At 45.2% G+C, this 17,868-nt stretch overlaps 1 protein-coding gene, 1 non-coding gene and 1 pseudogene across 4 annotated transcripts in view; 2 read left to right on the top strand and 1 right to left on the bottom strand.

Moving 5' to 3' along the window:
* DIP2B (disco interacting protein 2 homolog B) overlaps nt 1-2,979 on the bottom strand; it is a 260,554-nt gene extending 257,575 nt beyond the window's left edge. For both annotated transcript variants that reach the window (XM_023211143.3, XM_023211144.2), the window contains exon 1: nt 2,724-2,979. In XM_023211143.3, the coding sequence (XP_023066911.2) occupies nt 2,724-2,823 (100 nt within the window). In that variant the 5' untranslated portion in view covers nt 2,824-2,979. The remainder of the gene's footprint in view (nt 1-2,723) is intronic.
* A 1,376-nt stretch (nt 2,980-4,355) lies between these two features.
* Nucleotides 4,356-4,489, top strand: LOC111542106. The gene has a single exon (XR_002731449.1). It is a non-coding gene; the product is annotated as a small nucleolar RNA SNORA70 (small nucleolar RNA).
* A 3,569-nt stretch (nt 4,490-8,058) lies between these two features.
* Nucleotides 8,059-9,704, top strand: LOC111541707 (annotated as a pseudogene). The gene has a single exon (XR_003309519.1). The product of XR_003309519.1 is annotated as a heterogeneous nuclear ribonucleoprotein A1-like (transcript).
* The last annotated feature ends 8,164 nt before the right edge of the window (nt 9,705-17,868 follow it).

Raw genomic sequence — 17,868 nt, 5'->3', positions numbered from 1 at the left:
AAAAATGAAAATAGAGAAATGAGTGCACCAATGTCAGCAAGGCATGATAAACACACAGTTAAAAGCATCTTTAGCGGTGGCTCACGCCTGTAATCCCAACACTTTGGGAGGCTGAGGCGGGTGGATCATTTGAGGTCAGGAGTTTAAGATGAAGCCTGGTAAACATGGTGAAACCTCCTGTCTACTAAAAATACGAAAAAATTAGCCCGGCAGTAGTGGTGCTCGCCTGTAATCCCTGCTACTGGGGAGGCTGAGGCAGGAAAACTGCTTGAGCCTGGGAGGCGGAGGTTGCAGTAAGCCGAGCTCGGACAACAGTGTGAGACTCCATCTCAAAAAAAACAAATAAGCAAACAAAAGAAAAGCATCTAAAACAAAAAAAGCAAAGTACTTACATTAGAGCAGAGTAACTACAGAAAATGCAAAACAAACAAAACTTAGCTCTAAATTTGCTACAGACATCACAAATAACACCATACTACACAGCTATTGGGACTATTGGATTATTTTAACTTCACTTGAATTCCTAATGTCTATCTACTCCAGCCAACCGTCCCCTGTACTTTAAGCAAGAAAGATGACCAATATGCTGACACGGCAGGCCCAAGTTTTTCAACTGTACTTTTTTCCAGAGTCATCCATTGCTAAAATAGATGAAATACGAGAAGTGTAGTATAAATCTATAAGAAACAAATTCAAACCAAGTCAGATGCCAACCAAAATAATCCTTCATTGGAAAGCAAACCACGCACTTGTCCTTAAAATGTTTAAGCCTTGGCATTCACAATTTGAAGAAGTTTCACACCTTTCTGAAGGAGAGAGAGGTGAGCTAATCAGTGGAGGTCCTAGAAATAGTTACTCAGAATATTTCTAGACATTCTAGAGATGTCTAGAAACACCCAGAGATGTAAACAACAATCAGCTGGAAGCAGATATACCCAGAATAAGGAGCTTCCAGGATTTCCCTCTCCGTGTGAAAGCAATCAACTCCTATTTTTAATCTCCCTCTGACGCAAGCATCCAGGCAAACCTCTCTCTTTCTGACTAATCAAAGCTAGCTGATTTGTTACTTTCAAATAGCAGTTTTAAAAGTCAGATTTTAATGCAAGTCAACACAGATTTAATGTCAACGCTTTAGGAGAAGAATGAGTTCTCTTGAGAGACAGAAATGATGGTAAGCCCCTCGATTTTCCAAGCGGGGGAAACTTAAAGAAATTTACATTTAAACAAACTAAGCCTCAGCCATTCAAGTCTATGGCAAATGGATTCACCTGGTGAATATTTCAAACAGGTATAACTGGGCAGACAAACCCAAAGGATTCCTATCTTCTTAAACACTTTACAGAAACAAATTAATCTAATACCAGTGATTCCCGGGGCTGGCCAAAGAATAACCTGAAAATTGAATTAATTGAAAAATAACACGTTGATAGTTAAGTACAGGTAAAAACAGCACTTCCCTACACATTGTTATTAAAAGGGTTATTAAAAATAATTATTTCCTTCAATGCCCAACAGGATTTATAACATTCAACTCTACTTTTGGTTTTTCATTGTAAATGATTCTCGGAGGGGAGAGAACCATAATACCTTAATAAGTAAACAATAAGTAATGTTTAATAAGATCCTGGGAGTTGATCACATTCTTCTTTTCCAATCAAGAGTTTTTGATCCACTCGAAAAATGCTAGTGAAGAGGGCCTTCCACAAGGAACTCAAGAATATGCAACTCTGGAGACACAATCAAAGTACTGGTATCAAGCTTGGAGAAAATGCTGCTTTTGTCTCAGGGGCAGCCAGTGATAAAAACAGGAACTTTACAGAGAACTGATCACAACTGCCCAACAAGCCTGATCACATGCCCACAACGGAGCACTGTGTTTCGCTCATTGTTGTACAAGGAGTTCTCTAATAACAGTGGCTTGATTTATCCCATTTTTTTAAATTCTGAAAAATCGAACCCTCTCTGTCCCAATCCATTGTCAAAAGAAAGAATGCCGGCAAGTAACCAGTAGCCTCCTCTCTCTCCCTCTTCAAAGACTCCAAAAGGTGACCACATGCGGAAAATTCAGCCCAAATAACAGGCACCAGGAAAAAAAACCTCTTATGACAAAGGTGGTCTAAAAGCAGCACCGAGTGTCTCTCTGGGTTAATGCCACTGCTTCTCATCTCTCTCCCTAGGACCCTCAATGGCTCACCCGCTGCTGTCTCACTCCTGTCACTGGGGAGGCATCGCGCATTGTTAAAGGAAAGAGAAGAAATACTGCTGTGGATTTCCCATGTGTCTTTCTCTTTTTGAAAGGGGGAAAGGGGCTGGAACAAGGCGTGGAGCCCTCCACGAAAAGGGGAGAGGAAAGGAGAAAGCTGTCAGCCACCCTCCTCGCAGCCCTCCCCCTCACCCACCTGGCCCAGACGCCTGGGCAGAAGCGGGAGGGCGCAGCTTTGTCTCGGGTTTTGGGGGGCAGGAAGCGCAGAAGCAGTGTGGGCCCGGGAGGACCTCTCCCACAAGCCCTTACTTAGTCCCCTTCATGGGAAAACAATGAAAGCCACAGGAAACCACTTAGTGGGGTGGGAGAGGAGGGAAGACGGTCGTGCAGTGCCAGGCCAGGTTCTCTGCACCCTCGTCCCCCTCGCCGCACGGCCGCCAGGGCGCGCGGCGGGGACCTGTCTCCCGAGTCGCAGCGATCCGCAGGGCCCCGGGCGCCCTCTCCCCCGCCCGGCTCCTACCCTCCGAGAGCTCCAGCTCCAGCTCCGCCAGCTGCGCCCGCACTTCAGGCGGCAGCGCCGCCACCGCGGCCGGCGACGGCTCCAGGCCTCGTTCCGCCATCCCGGCTCCGCCAGCCACACTCCGGAAGACAAGAGAGGGGGCCGAAGGAGGGAAGGACCGACGCGGGCCCACACCCGGCTACAGGATCCGGCTCCGGCCGCCGAGCGCCACCAGCACCGCCGCCACCACCGCCGCCGCCATCAGCAAAGGTCACGTGAGCGCGACGGCCCCGCCCCCGGGCCAGGAGGACGCACCGCCTCCACAGCCCAGTCAGGCTGAGGACGCACATGCTTATGGCGCCCTCTACTGGGGAGTTACCAGAACGACGGGCCCAAGCCCACCACCCGAATTTCCCCGCTGCGAAATGGGCTCATGGTATGTGGACCGTCGGCTTTACCACAGTAGTGTGGACACATAGCATTTACCTTTACTCTCGAGCAAGTTTTTAGGGGCCCCAGGCCTTACTTTTTCCCATGTATGTCTGTCGTGTCCTTTACTCCAGTCGTGTCCTTTACTCCATTTCCCCTGATTAATACCTGCCCATTTATAAAAACCTAATCACAGACCACCTCCTTCACTGTGACTCCTGGTCCTATCTGCCAGGAGCTCTCTGTTTCTGTTTCAGTTTTAAGACAATGGCAGGCCGGGAGCGGCGACTCATGCCTGTAATCCTAGCACTTTGGGAGGCCGAGGCAAGTGGATCACCTGAGGTTAAGAATGCTAGGTCAGCCGGGCGCGGTGGCTCAAGCCTGTAATCCCAGCACTTTGGGAGGACAAGACGGGCGGATCACGAGGTCAGGAGATCAAGACCATCCTGGCTAACACGGTGAAACCCCGTCTCTACTAAAAACTACAAAAAACTAGCCGGGCGACGTGGCGGCGCCTGGAGTCCCAGCTACCCGGGAGGCTGAGGCAGGAGAATGGCGTGAACCCGGGAGGCGGAGCTTGCAGTGAGCTGAGATCCTGCCACAGCACTCCAGCCTGGGTGACACAGCGAGACTCCGTCTCAATAAAAGAAAAAAAAAAAGAATGCTAGGTCAGCCTGGCCAACATGGTGAAACCCTGTCTCTACTAAAAATACAAAAATTAGGGCCGGGCGCGGTGGCTCAAGCCTGTAATCCCAGCACTTTGGGAGGCCGAGACGGGCGGATCACGAGGTCAGGAGTTCGAGACCATCCTGGCTAACACGGTGAAACCCCGTCTCTACTAAAAAAATACAAAAAACTAGCCGGGCGAGGTGGCTGGTGCCTGTAGTCCCAGCTACTTGGGAGGCTGAGGCAGGAGAATGGCGTAAACCTGGGAGGCGGAGCTTGCAGTGAGCTGAGATCCGGCCACTGCACTCCATCCTGGGCGACAGAGCCAGACTCCCTCTCAAAAAAATAAAAATAAAAATAAATAAAAATACAAAAATTAGTCGGGCGTGGTGGTGGACGCCTGTAATCCCAGCTACTCAGGAGGCTGAGGCAGAAGAATCACTTGAACCCGGGAGGCGGAGGTTGCAGTGAGCAGAGAACTACAGTGAGCAGAGATCGCGCCATTGCACTCCAGCCTGGGCAACAAGAGCGAAACTCCGTCTCAAAAAAAAACGAAACCTGCAGCCAATTAAGCCGACTGAGTTCCTTTCCTCATGGGGGCCCAGTGTGCAATGGCTGCAAACAGCAGCTTCCCTGGTAGTGATGCAGCCTGTTTGTTGTATGGGTTGCTCTAAGGGACCTTGGAGACAGACCTTTCAGATGGATGTTCATGTTTCTGACCTTGCACTGATGAGAAGTCAGTTATTAATTTTGTTGCAGATCCCTTATACATGATGAGTTGCTTTTTTTTTTTTTTTTTTTTTTTTTTTTTTTTTTTTTTTTTTTTTTTTGCTGCATTCAATATTCTGTCTTTGTTTTTGTCTTTTGGCAGTTTGACCATAATGTTCCTAGGTGTGGATCTCTTTGAGTTTATTCTTCTTGGAGTTAATTGACCTTGAATGTGCACATTAATATTCTTTATCAAATTTGAAAAGTTTTCAGGGATTATTTCTCCAAATAAGCATTTTTTTTTTCCTTTAGAGACAGAGTCTTACTGTCAGCCAGTCTTCAGTGCAGTGGCGCGATCATAGCTCACTGCAGCCTTAAACTCCCAGACTCAAGCCTGGCTAATTTTTTTACTTTTTGTGGAGACAGGGGTCTCCCTATGTTGCCCAGGCTGTTCTCAAACTCTTGGGCTCAAGCAATCCTCCCATCTTGGCCTCTCAAAGTGCTGAGATTACAAACACAAACCACCCTACTCAGCCTCTAAACACTGTTTTAAGTACAAAGAAATAGTTCTTGTTTCTGCATGTCATAGCTGTGTAACTTTACCTTTTTCTGTTTTATCTAATATTGATGTATACATAGAAGAAAGGGTACTTCAGAATATGAATTTCAGAGCAATCTCTACCAAGTCTCATGATTACAATAGTTGAAAAATTGGAAAAATTGTCTATCCAGAAAATGCAACAGAATCAACTAAAATGCCATCATTCATTCATTAAAATATATATCAGTGGCCGGGCTCGGTGGCTCACACCTGTAATCCCAGCACTTTGGGAGGCCAAGGTGGGCAGATCACAAGGTCAGGAGTTCAAGACCAGCCTGGCCAACATGGTAAAAACCCTGTCTCTACTAAAAATACAAAAGTTAGCTGGGCATGGTGGCAGGCGCCTGTAATCCCAGCTACTTGGGAGGCTGGGACAGAGAATTGCTTGAACCCGGGAGGCTGAGGTTGCAGTGAGCCAAGATCACACTACTACACTCCAGCCTGGGTGACAGAGCGAGAGTCTGTCTCAAAAAAAATTAATAAATAAAATATGTCTTAAGTTAAAGTAACATATTAGGCATTGCCTAGGTGCTAGGGATACAGTGTTTGAATAAGGTCCACATTCATATAGAGTTTAAATTCTAGTTCTACAGAATATTAATGGGAGTTGTATAAGGTAGCTTAAAATTAGGTCAACATATAAAAATAAGTAACTTTCTTGTCTTTTTTTTTTCTGAGATGGAGTCTCGTTTTGTCGCCCAGGCTGGAGTGCAGTGGCACGATTTCGGCTCACTGCAAGCTCCGCCCCCCAGGTTCACGCCATTCTCCTGCCTCAGCCTCCCAAGTAGCTGGGACTACAGGCACCCCCCCACCGCACCTGGCTAATTTTTTTGTATTTTTAGTAGAGACGGGGTTTCACCATGTTAGCCAGGATGGTCTCGATCTCCTGACCTCGTGATCTGCCTGCCTCGGCCTCCCAAAGTGCTGGGATTACAGGCGTGAACCACCGCACCCAGGCCCAAAAATAAGTAACTTTCTTGTCTTATAGTAATTGCCATTGAAAGGCAAAACGCATTCATAGTTATAACAAAATATAACATAAATAGAAATATCCCTAGCAAGAAATGTATAGACCTATATGAAAAAACTAATCTATTATCAACTAATCTAAAAGAAGACCTAGCTGAAAAACAAACAGAAAAAGAATACCTAAATGAATAACTACCCATTTCTAGAAGACTCAACATCATGAAGGTATCAGTACTTTAAAACTTAATCAGTAAAAATCAATACAATATTTATCAAATCTCTTTTCTTTTTTTTTTTTTTTGAGACAAGGCCTCAATCAGGCTGGAGTGCAGTGGCGTGATCTCGGCTCACTACAACCTCTGCCTCCCAGGTTAGTTTCAAGCGATTCTCCTGCCTCAGCCTCCCTAGTAGCTGGGACTGCAGGCAACACCACCGTACCCAGCTAATTTTTTTTTTTTTTTTTTTTGAGACACAGCCTCGCTCTGTCACCCAGGCTGGAGTGCAGTGGTGCAATCTCAGCTCACTGCAACCTCTGCGTCCCAGGTTCAAGTAATTCTCCCGCCTCAGCCTCCCAAGTAGCTGGGACTACAGACTTGCACCACCATTCCCGGCTAATTTTTGTGATTTTAGTAGAGATGGGGTTTCACTATGTTGGCCAGACTGATCTTGAACTCCTGACCTCAGGTGATCCACGAGCCTCGGCCTCCCAAAGTGCTGGGATTACAGGTATGAGCCTGGCCTCGTTGTAATTTTTAAAAATCGTAACTTGACAAGCTGATTCTAAAGTTCAAACAGAAGATGAAATGTTCAAAGAAAGTCAAAAAATAAGAGATAGAAAAGGGGGCTTTGCCTGACCTGATATCAAGACACACTAAAAAGCTACAAGTCTAAAAACCAAGAAATCAGAAGGGAAGGCTGATTAATGTACACAAAAAATAAGTCTGAATGATGAATGGTAATATAAACGTGCATTTTTTTTTTTTTTTTTTTTTTTGAGATGGAGTCTCCCTCTGTTGCCCAGGCTGGAGTGCAGTGGCCGGATCTCAGCTCACTTCCAGCTCCGCCTTCCAGGTTTACTGGGACTACAGGCACCCACCACCTCGCCCAGCTAGTTTTTTGTATTTTTTAGTAGAGACGGGGTTTCACCATGTTAGCCAGGGTGGTCTTGATCTCCTGACCTCGTGATCCGCCCGTCTCAGCCCCCCAAAGTGCTAGGATTACAGGCTTGAGCCACCGCACCCGGCCTCGTGCATGTTTTTTAGTGGCAAGGCTCAATATTTTATCAAGTCAGTTGTCCTAAAATTTCCATGGCCAGGCACAGTGGGAAGCCGAGGCTGGTGGATCACCTGAGATTGGGAGTTCCAGACCAGCCTGCCCAAAATGGAGAAACTCTGTCTCTACTAAAAATACAAAATTAGCCAGGCGTGGTGGCACATGCCTGTAATTCCAGCTACTCAGGAGTACTCAGGAGGCTGAGACAGAAGAATCACTTGAACTCAGGAGGCAGAGGTTGTGGTGAGCCAAGATAATGCCATTGCACTCCAGCCTGGGCAACAAGCGTGAAACTTTGTCTCAAAAGGAAAAAAAAAAACTTCCTGTAAGTGCAATGCAGGTTGGGTGCAGTGGCTCACGCCTGTAATCCCAGCACTTTGGGAGGCTGAGGTAGATGGATCACCTGAGGTCAGGAGTTCAAGATCAGCCTGGCCAACATGACAAAACCCTATCTGTACTAAAAATACAAAAATTAGCCAGGTATAGTGGTGCACACCTGTGATCTCAGCTACTCTGGAGGCTGAGGCAGGAGAATAGCTGGAACCTGAGATGTGGAGGTTGCAGTCAGCTGAGATCGCGCCACTGTACTCCAGCCTGGGCGAGAGAGTGAGACTCCATCTCAAAAAAAAAAAAAAAAAAAAAAAAAACAGTGACTTTCTGCCCATGGACGTCGCCGAAGAAGCATCGTTAAAGTCTATCTTCTCCCTGCCATCATGTCTAAGTCAGAGTCTCCTAAAGAGCCCGAACAGCTGAGGAAGCTCTTCGTTGGAGGTCTGAGCTTTGAATCAACCGATGAGAGCCTGAGGAGCCACTTTGAGCAATGGGGAACACTCACAGACTGTGTGGTAATGAGAGATCCAAACACCAAGCGTTCCAGGGGCTTTGAGTTTGTCACATATGCCACTGTGGAGGAGGTGGATGCAGCCATGAATGCAAGGCCACACAACATGGATGGAAGAGTTGTGGAACCAAAGAGAGCTGTCTCAGGAGAAGATTCTCAAAGACCAGGTGCCCACTTAACTGTGAAAAAGATATTTGTTGGTAACATTAAAGAAGACACTGAAGAACATCACCTAAGAAATTATTTTGAACAGTGTGGAAAAATTGAAGTGATTGAAATCATGACTGACCAAGGCAGTGGCAAGAAAAGGGGCTTTGCCTTTGTAACCTTTGACGACCATGACTCTGTGGATAAGATTGTCATTCAGAAATACCATAATGTGAATGGCCACAACTGTGAAATTAGGAAAGCCCTGTCAAAGCAAGAGATGGCTAGTGCTTCATCCAGCCAAAGAGGTCGAAGTGCTTCTGGAAACTTTGGGTGGTGGTCATGGAGGTGGTTTCGGTGGGAAGGACAACTTCGGTCGTGGAGGAAACTTCAGCGGTCATGGTGGCTTTGGTGGCAGCCGTGGTGGTGGTGGATATGGTGGCAGTGGGGATGGCTATAATGGATTTGGTAATGATGGAAGCAATTTTGGAGGTGGTGGAAGCTACAATGATTTTGGCAATTACAACAATCAGTCTTCAAATTTGGACCCATGAAGGGAGGAAATTTTGGAGGCAGAAGCTCTGGCCCCTATGGCGGTGGAGGCCAATACTTTGCAAAACCATGAAACCAAGGTGGCTATGGCGGTTCCAGGAGCAGCAGTAGCTATGGCAGTGGCGGAAGATTTCAATTAGGAAACAAATCTTAGCAGGAGAGGAGAGCCAGAGAAGTGACAGGGAAGCTACAGGTTACAACAGATTTGTGAACTCAGCCAAGCACAGTGGTGGCAGGGCCTAGCTGCTACAAAGAAGACATGTTTTAGACAAATACTCATGTGTATGGGCAAAAAATTCGAGGACTGTATTTGTGACTAATTGTATAACAGGTTATTTTTAGTTTCTGTTCTGTGGAAAGTGTAAAGCATTCCAACAAAGGGTTTTAATGTAGATTTTTTTTTTTTTGCACCCATGCTGTTGATTGCTAAATGTAATAGTCTGATCGTGACGCTGAATAAATGTCTTTTTTTAAATGTGCTGTGTAAAGTTAGTCTACTCTGAAGCCATCCTGGTAAATTTCCCCAACCGTGTGAAGTTAGAATTCCTTCAGGGTGATGCCAGGTTCTATTTGGAATTTATATACAACCTGCTTGGGTGGAGAAGCCATTGTCTTCGGAAACCTTGGTGTAGTTGAACTGATAGTTACTGTTGTGACCTGAAGTTCACCATTAAAAGGGATTACCCAAGCAAAATCATGGAATTACTGGTTATAAAAGTGATTGTTGGCACATCCTATGCAATATATCTAAATTGAATAATGGTACCAGATAAAATTATAGATGGGAATGAAGCTTGTGTATCATCCATTATCATGTATAATCAATAAATGATTTAATTCTCTTGAAAAAAAGTGTAATGCAATATTCATAAAAATCCTAACAGAATACTTTTTAACAAAATTCAGTAGGTGATTCTAAAATCCACATTGAATAAAATAATTCACAGGAGTGGCCAGGCATGCTAAACAAGAATAGTCATAGGCCGGGCGCGGTGGCTCAAGCCTGTAATCCCAGCACTTTGGGAGGCCGAGACGGGCGGATCACGAGGTCAGGAGATCGAGACCATCCTGGCTAACACGGTGAAACCCCGTCTCTACTAAAAAATACAAAAAACTAGCCGGGCGAGGTGGCAGGCGCCTGTAGTCCCAGCTACTCGGGAGGCTGAGGCAGGAGAATGGCATAAACCCAGGAGGCGGAGCTTGCAGTGAGCTGAGATCCGGCCACTGCACTCCAGCCTGGGCGACAGAGCGAAACTCCGTCTCAAAAAAAAAAAAAAAAAAAAAAAAGAATAGTCATAGGAGCAACTTGCTTGTTTAAACATCAAAATCCACACACAAAAAGATGTAGAATTTAAGGCAGAAAGCTATTAGGATAGACATAGAATTGATAAAGAATTGGTAAACAGTAAAGAAACAATAATGCAGGAATAACTGGGAGTTTCCTTTGTGATAAAGGTGGCACCTCAAATCAGAGAGAAAGGATAGAGTTTTCAATAATGGTTTTGGAACAAATGACTCTTCAGAAATAAATAATGCACCAAAATAAACTCTGAATATATTTAAAAGCTAAAATTCAGGCTAGGCATGGTGAATCAAGCCTATAATCCCAGCACTCTGGGAGGCGGACGCGGACTGATTACTTGAGGTCAGGAGTTCGAGACCAACCTGACCAGCATGGCGAAACCTCATCTCTACTAAAAGTACAAAAATTAGCCAGGCACAGTGGCAGGCACCTGTAATCCCAGTTGCTCAGGAGACTGAACCCAGGAGGCAGAGGTTGTAGTAAGCCGAGATCATGCCACTGCACTCCAGCCTGAGCAACAGAGTAAGACACCATCTCAAAAAAAAAAAGCTAAAATTTAAAAACCAAAATTATTATAGTACTAGAAGAAAATACAAGACCCTATATACAAGTTAAAGTAAAAACATTACAGGCAATAATTTTTTTTAGTATATTTAACATATAGCAAAATATTCAGAATATATAGAGGCTTGCCAATAAACAAAAACTGACAACCTCATGGAAAAATAAGTAAGAAATAATACATGGCTAACAAACATATATAAAAAGATTTAAAAACTCATCAGAGGCCTGGCGCGGTGGCTCATGCCTGTAATCCCAGCACTGTGGGAGGCCGAGGCAGGTGGATCACAAAGTCAGGAGTTCGAGACTAGCCTGGTCAACATAATGAAAACTCGTCTCTACTAAAAAATACGAAGAAAAATTAGCCAGGCATGGCAGCAGGCGCCTGTAGTCCCAGCTACTTGGGAGGCTGAGGCAGGAGAATTGTTTGAATCCGGGAGGCGAAGGTTGTAGTGAGTCAAGATTGCTCCAATGCACTCCAGCCTGGGTGACAGAGCGAAACTGTCTCAAAAATAAATAAATAAAGTAAAAAAAAAAAACAAACAAAAAAAACAGGCCAGGCGCGGTGGCTCAAGCTTGTAATCCCAGCACTTTGGGAGGCTGAGGTGGGCAGATCAGGATGTCAGGAGATCGAGATCATCCTGGCTAACACGGTGAAACCCCGTCTGTACTAAAAAAATACAAAAAGTTAGCCAGGCACGGTGGCAGGCGCCTGTAATCCCAGCTACTCCGGAGGCTCAGGCAGGAGAATGGTGTGAACCTGGGAGGTGGAGGTTGCAGTGAGCTGAGATCCTGCCACTGCACTCCAGCCTGGGTGACAGAGTGAGACTCTGTCTCAAAAAAAAAAGCCTCATCAGAAATCAAGGAAATATGATTTTACCAATAACAGGTACAGGATCCCTAAATTTTGATATATAGATGCTAGGAGTATCATGTCTCTTAATCTCTGGGGCTCGCAGCTATGATCATCATGAAAGCCTGAAACGGCTGAAGATAATCTGTCCCGTGAAGAGATTTGCTATATGGACACTGGGGAAGAGAATTATTTCCTTATCCGGAAGTGTCTGCAAGGACTGTGTAAACATATAACTGCTACTGGCCAGTCTTTCCTGTCACATGGAGAGATCCCACTTAAGGAACAAGCCAACACACAGCTAACAGACTGGGCATAAGAGGGGTAAGTTGGAGAGAAGAGGGGAGATGGAGAGACAGGGTTAGTAGGGTAAGAAGATGGATTACAAAGACTGTGCTTCAGTCAGGTGCGGTGGCTCATGTCTGTAATCCCAGCACTTTGGGAGGCTGAGGCTGGTGGATCACTTGAGCCCAGGAGTTTCAGACCAGCCTGGCCAACATGGCTAAACCCCGACTCTAAAAAAATGCAGGTTGAGGCGGGAGGATCACCTGAGCCCAAGCGAGGAGGTTCAGGCTGTAGTGAGTCGTGATAGCACCACTGCACTGCAGCCTGGGTGAGAGTGAGACCCTATCTCAAAAAGAAAGAAAGAGAGAAAGAAAGAGAGAAAAGAAAGAAAGAAAGAAAGAAAGAAAGAAAGAAAGAAAGAAAGAAAGAAAGAAAGAAAGAAAGAAAGAAAGAAAGAAAGAAAGAAAGAAAGAAAGGAAGGAAGGAAGGAAGGAAGGAAGGAAGGAAGGAAGGAAGGAAAAAGAAAGAAAGGAAGGAAGGAAGGAAGAAAAGCACACAAAAAGACTATACTTTCAGAGATCATTTCCATAGTTTGTTAATAGAGAAATTTCTCTGAGCACGTGGAGCACTGAAATACCTAACACTTGAAAAAAAAAAAAAAAAACGAAAAAAGAAAATTGATTACACACTTGAATCCAGCTCCAGCTCTATCACTGAACTTTTAAAGTAGGCCTCTGGCTTCCTTCTGCTTATTTTCTAACCTCTTTTCAACTCTTTATAATCAGGCTTCCACTCACACTCTAGTGAATCGGTTTGGTAATGGTTACCAGTAACCACCTAATTGTGAAATTCAGTGGACCTATCAGACATCTCACCTATGTGACATTTCTCTTGAACATCCTCCAGCAGCAGAGTGGTACATTTGTTACAAATGATGGACCTACTTTTTTTTTTTTTTTGAGACGGAATCTTGCTCAATTCCCCAGGCTGGAGTGCGGGTGGCACGATCTCGGCTCACTGCAAGCTCCGCCTCCTGGGTTCACGCGATTCTCCTGCCTCAGCCTCCTGAGTAGCTGGGATTACAGACGCCCGCCACTATGCACGGCTAATTTTTTTGTATTTTTAGTAGAGACGGGGTTTCACCGCCTCAGCCAGGATGGTCTCGATCTGCTGACCTCGTGGTCCACCCGTCTTGGCCTCCCAAAGTGCTGGGATTACAGGTGTGAGCCACCGCCCCCGCCCCCCCCCCCTTTTTTTTTTTTGAGACAGGGTCTCTCTGTCACCCAGGCTGGAGTGCAGTGGCATGATCAGGGTTCACTGCAGCCTCGTCCTCTCTGGCTCAAGCAATCCTCCTGCCTCAGCCTCCCAAGTAGCCGAGACTACAGGCACAAGCCACCATGCCCAGTTAATGTTTTTGTTGTTGTTGTTTGAGACCGAGTCTCTCCCTGTTGCACAGGCTGGAGTGCAGTGGCTCGATCTCAGCTCACTGCAGCCTCTGCCTCCCAGGGTCAGGTGATTCTCCTGCCTCAGCCTCCTGAGCAGCTGGAATTACAGGCACCCACCACCACGCCCAGCTAATTTTTGTATTTTTAGTAGTGACAGGGTTTCACCATGTTGGCCAGACTGGTCTTGAACTCCTGACCTCAAGTGATCCACCTGCCTTGGCCTCCTAAAGTGCTGGGATTACAGGTGTGAGCCACTGCGCAGGGCCAATTTTTGTATTTTTAGCAGAGATAGGGTTTTGCCATATTGGTCAGGCTGGTCTCGAACTCCTGGCCTCAAGTGATCCCCTCACCTTGGCCTCCCAAAGTGCTGGGATTACAGGTGTGAGCCACCGCATCACGCCCTGGCTAATTTTTTTGTATTTTTTGTAGAGACAGGGTTTCCCCATGTTGCCCAGGCAGGCTGGTCAGGCGTGATTGCAGGCATGAGCCACCTTGCCTGCCTGATGAACCTACACTGACACATCATTATCATTCAAATAATATAGTTTACATTAGCCTTCACGTTTGGTGCTGGACATTCTATGGGTTTGGACCAATGTCTAATGGTCCAACATGAATCCACCATTATAGTATCATATATAATTTCACTGCTCTGGAAATCCTCTGTGTTCCACCCATTCACCCATTCCTCACTCTTCACCTTTGGCAATCCCTGCTCTTTTCGCTGTCTCTGTAGTTTTACCTGTTCCAGAATGTCATAAGTTGGAATCTTACAGCATGTAGCCTTTTTAGATTGGCCTCATTCATTTCATAATATGCATTTACATTTTTTCCATGTCTTCATGGCTTGATAGCTCATTCCTTGTTAGTGCTAAATAACACTAACTGGATGTACCACAGTTTATTGATCCATTCACCTGCTGAATGTTGCTTCTCAGTTTTGATAATTTTGAATAAAGCTGCTATGAACATCCATGTACAGGTTTTTGTGTGAACATATTTTCAACTCCTTTGGGTACATACTAAGGAATATGATTGTTAGATCCCATATAGTGTTATGTTTAGTTTTGTGGAGAACTGTCAAATGGTCTTCCAAAGTGGCTATACCATTTTGCATTCCCACCAGCAATAAATGAGAAGTCATGTTGCTCCACATTCTGCTAGCATTTGGTGGTGTCAGTGTTCTGAATTTTAGCTATTTTCATTAGGTGTAGCAGTATCTGGTTTTAATTTGCATTTTCCTGATGACATAATATGGAGCACCTTTTTCAGATCCTTATTTTCCATACGTATGTCTTTTTTGGCAAGGTGTTTGTTAAAGTCTTTGGTTCACTTTTTAATTTTTTTTTTTGAGACAGGGTCTAGCTCTGTCACCTAGGCTGTAGTGGACTATAGCCTCAAACTCCCAGGCTTGAGTGATCCTCCCACCTCACTCTCCCAAGTAGCTGGGACTACAGGTACACACTACCACACCCAGCTAACTAAAAAGAAATTTTTTTAAGTTCTTTGTATATACTAGGTAACAGTTGCTTATCAGATATATCTTTTGCAATTTTCCCCCCAGTCTGTGGCTTGTATTTTTCTCTCAACAGTCTCTTTTGCAGAGCAGAGTTTTTGTTGTTGTTTTGAGCCAGTCTTGCTGTATCCCCCAGGCTGGAGTGCAGTGGTGGGATCTTGGCTCACTGCAATCTCCATCTTCCAGGCTCAAGTGATCCTTCCAGGCTCCAGAGTAGTTGGGACTCCAGAATAGTTGGGATTACAAGTGTGCATCACCACATCCAGCTTTTTTTTTTTTTGATAAGGAGTCTCACTCTGTCACCAGACTGTAGTGCAGTGGCGCGATCTTGGCTTACTGCAACCTCTGCCTCCCGGGTTTAAGCAGTTCTCCTGCGTCAGCCTCCCAAGTAGCTGGGATTACAGGTGTGCGCCACCATGCCCAGCTAATTTTTTTGTATTTTTAGTAGAGACGGGGTTTCACCATGTTGGCCAGGATGGTCTCGATCTCCTGAGCTCGTGATCCACCCGCCTCGGCCTTCTAAAGTGCTGGGATGATAGACATGAGCAACTGTGCCTGGCCAGTTAATTCAGTTTTTGACTTGTTAGGATGAAGTGCCAACCTCCAAGATTCTTACATGCCAGACTGGAAACCAAAGACCCCTTTAAACTTTTAACATTTTTTTATTTGAAACTATTTCCAAACAGATAATCAAACCTGCGTACACATCTCATCATCTAGATTTAACAACTAGTGGCTGGGTGTGGTGGCTCACGCCTGTAATCCTAGCACTTTGGGAGGCTGAGGCAGGCGGATCACCTGAGGTCAGAAGTTTAAGACCAGCCTGAGCAACATGGCAAAACCCTGTCTCTACTAAAAAGACAAAAAATTAGCCAGGCGTGGTGGCATGTGCCTGTAATCCCAACTACTCAGGAGGCTGAGGCAGGAGAATCGCTTGAACCCAGGAGGCAGAGATTGCAGTGAGCCAAGATCGCACCATTGCACTCCAGCCTGGGTGACAAGAGTGAAACTCCATCTCAACAACAAAACAAAAACAAACAAACAAAAATTACCTGCCTGAATACACCAGGACCAGTTGCAGAGCTGGCTATGGTACACCTATAATTTCCTTCAAGGTGGGCAAAAAGGCCTTTTTTTGAGACAGAATCTTACTCTGTCACCCAGGCTGGAGTGCAGTGACATGATCTTGGCTCACTGCAACCTCTGTCTCCCGGGTTCAAGTGATTCTCATGCCTCAGTGTATCAGAGTAATGTATCGACTAGCTGGGATTGAGACACATGCCATCATGCCCAGCAAATTTTTTAGAGACAGGGTTTCATTGTGTTGGCCAGGCTGGTCTTGAACTCCTGGTCTTAAGTGATCCACCCACCTTGGATTCCCAAAGTGTTGGGACTACAGGTGTGAGCCACCTTGACCGGCCGGGGATAATGAAAAGGCTTGATGGACATGCAAATTCCACAACTTTCAAGACATATTTATAGGATGGGTTTATTACTTCTGGACACAACTGGTTTGCTTAAGCAGGCATGAATTATCAGTCTTTTTTGGATCCACGGAAAAATGGTAAATCGATAATGAAGAAAAAAAATTTTAAGAGGTAATAAACAGTCATGACAAACATAATGCTTTTATTCGTCTACAGTAGGTGGGAGACCTTACTGGTGAGGACTGGAAACATTAAGTCTTGAATGGTATCATATGCTGAGCACAATAGTGGTGACTTGGAGACTGTCCAGGTGGGAAAGAGAATGATGAATAGGGTTAAGGACACAAGAATCAAGAAAGAAAAAAAGTGGTGGATATAACATTTAGGCCTGTCCCTAACAGTCACATTTAAAACTGGCTGAAAATTTTATTTAATTAAAACCACCCTATACTACAGATTAACTACTGGGTTTTAAAGGATTGGTTTTGAAGGATGGGCAGGGTGGTGCATGCCTCTAATTCCAGCACTTTGGGAGGCTGAGGCGGGTGGATCGCTTGAGCCCTAACAACAAAACAAGAGCATGTCTCCAGAAAACCAAAACAAAACAAAAAACCCAGGGCTGGTGACGGTGTGCACTTGTGGTCCCAGCTACTCAGGAGGCTGAGACAGGAGGTTGCCTGAGTCCAGGAGGTAGAGGCCTAGTGAGCCGTGGTGGCACCACTGCATTCCAGCCTGGGTGACAGAGTGACACCCTGTATCAATACCAAAATGCACACTTCAGATCCCAGTAGTTTGGCTCTTACCTACTTCTCCAGCCTTATCTTAGAAGATGGAACAATATTCCCCATGCTATGGCTGCGGGGCTTATAATTCTTCCATAAAGTGATATAGGTTGTTCCCTCACATCTAAGGGCACCCTCTACCTGCCCATATAATTGACTCCTACTCTTTCAGATGTATGTCCTCTCAGTTTCTCCAAGCATTCCTTCTTGCACTGTCCTCTACTTCAATCTCATAGACTGTCAGACTGCATCTGTCATATTTACTATTGTTCTAAACTTGGCAATTATTTATGACTGACTTTTTCATGCTAAGCACCATAAGGGCAGGAATCCTATCTATTTTTGCTGCCTAGCACTGTCTGGAACATAGCATACAATAAATACTAATTAAATGAACACTCCATCATGATTCACTCCAATGCTGTCAATACCCTCAGTTTTGACAGGATGATAGTTATTTTAGGCATAATTTAGAATGCAAAATAGCAAATTAGAACTTAATCAAAGACCTGCAGAACGGCTGCCTAAAAAATGCATTTTAAAAGCTAAACTAGGGCCAGGTGCAGTGGCTCAACCTGTAATACCAGCACTTCGGGAAGCCAAAGCAGTAGGACCGCTTGAGCCCAGGAATTTGAGACCAGCCTGGGCAAGAGTGAGACAATTTCTACAAACAAACAACAAAAATAAGTAAATAAATATCAGCTGATGTGACACACACCTGTAGTCCCAGCTACTTGGGAGGCTGAGGTGGGAGAATTACTTGAATCCAGGAATTCGAGGCTGCAGTGAGCCATGACTGTGTCACTGTA

Source organism: Piliocolobus tephrosceles, chromosome 10 (genome assembly GCF_002776525.5).
Source record: "Piliocolobus tephrosceles isolate RC106 chromosome 10, ASM277652v3, whole genome shotgun sequence".
NCBI lineage: Eukaryota > Metazoa > Chordata > Mammalia > Primates > Cercopithecidae > Piliocolobus > Piliocolobus tephrosceles.
Note: the sequence above shows the minus strand (reverse complement) of the source record. Positions and strands in the feature narration are given on the sequence as shown.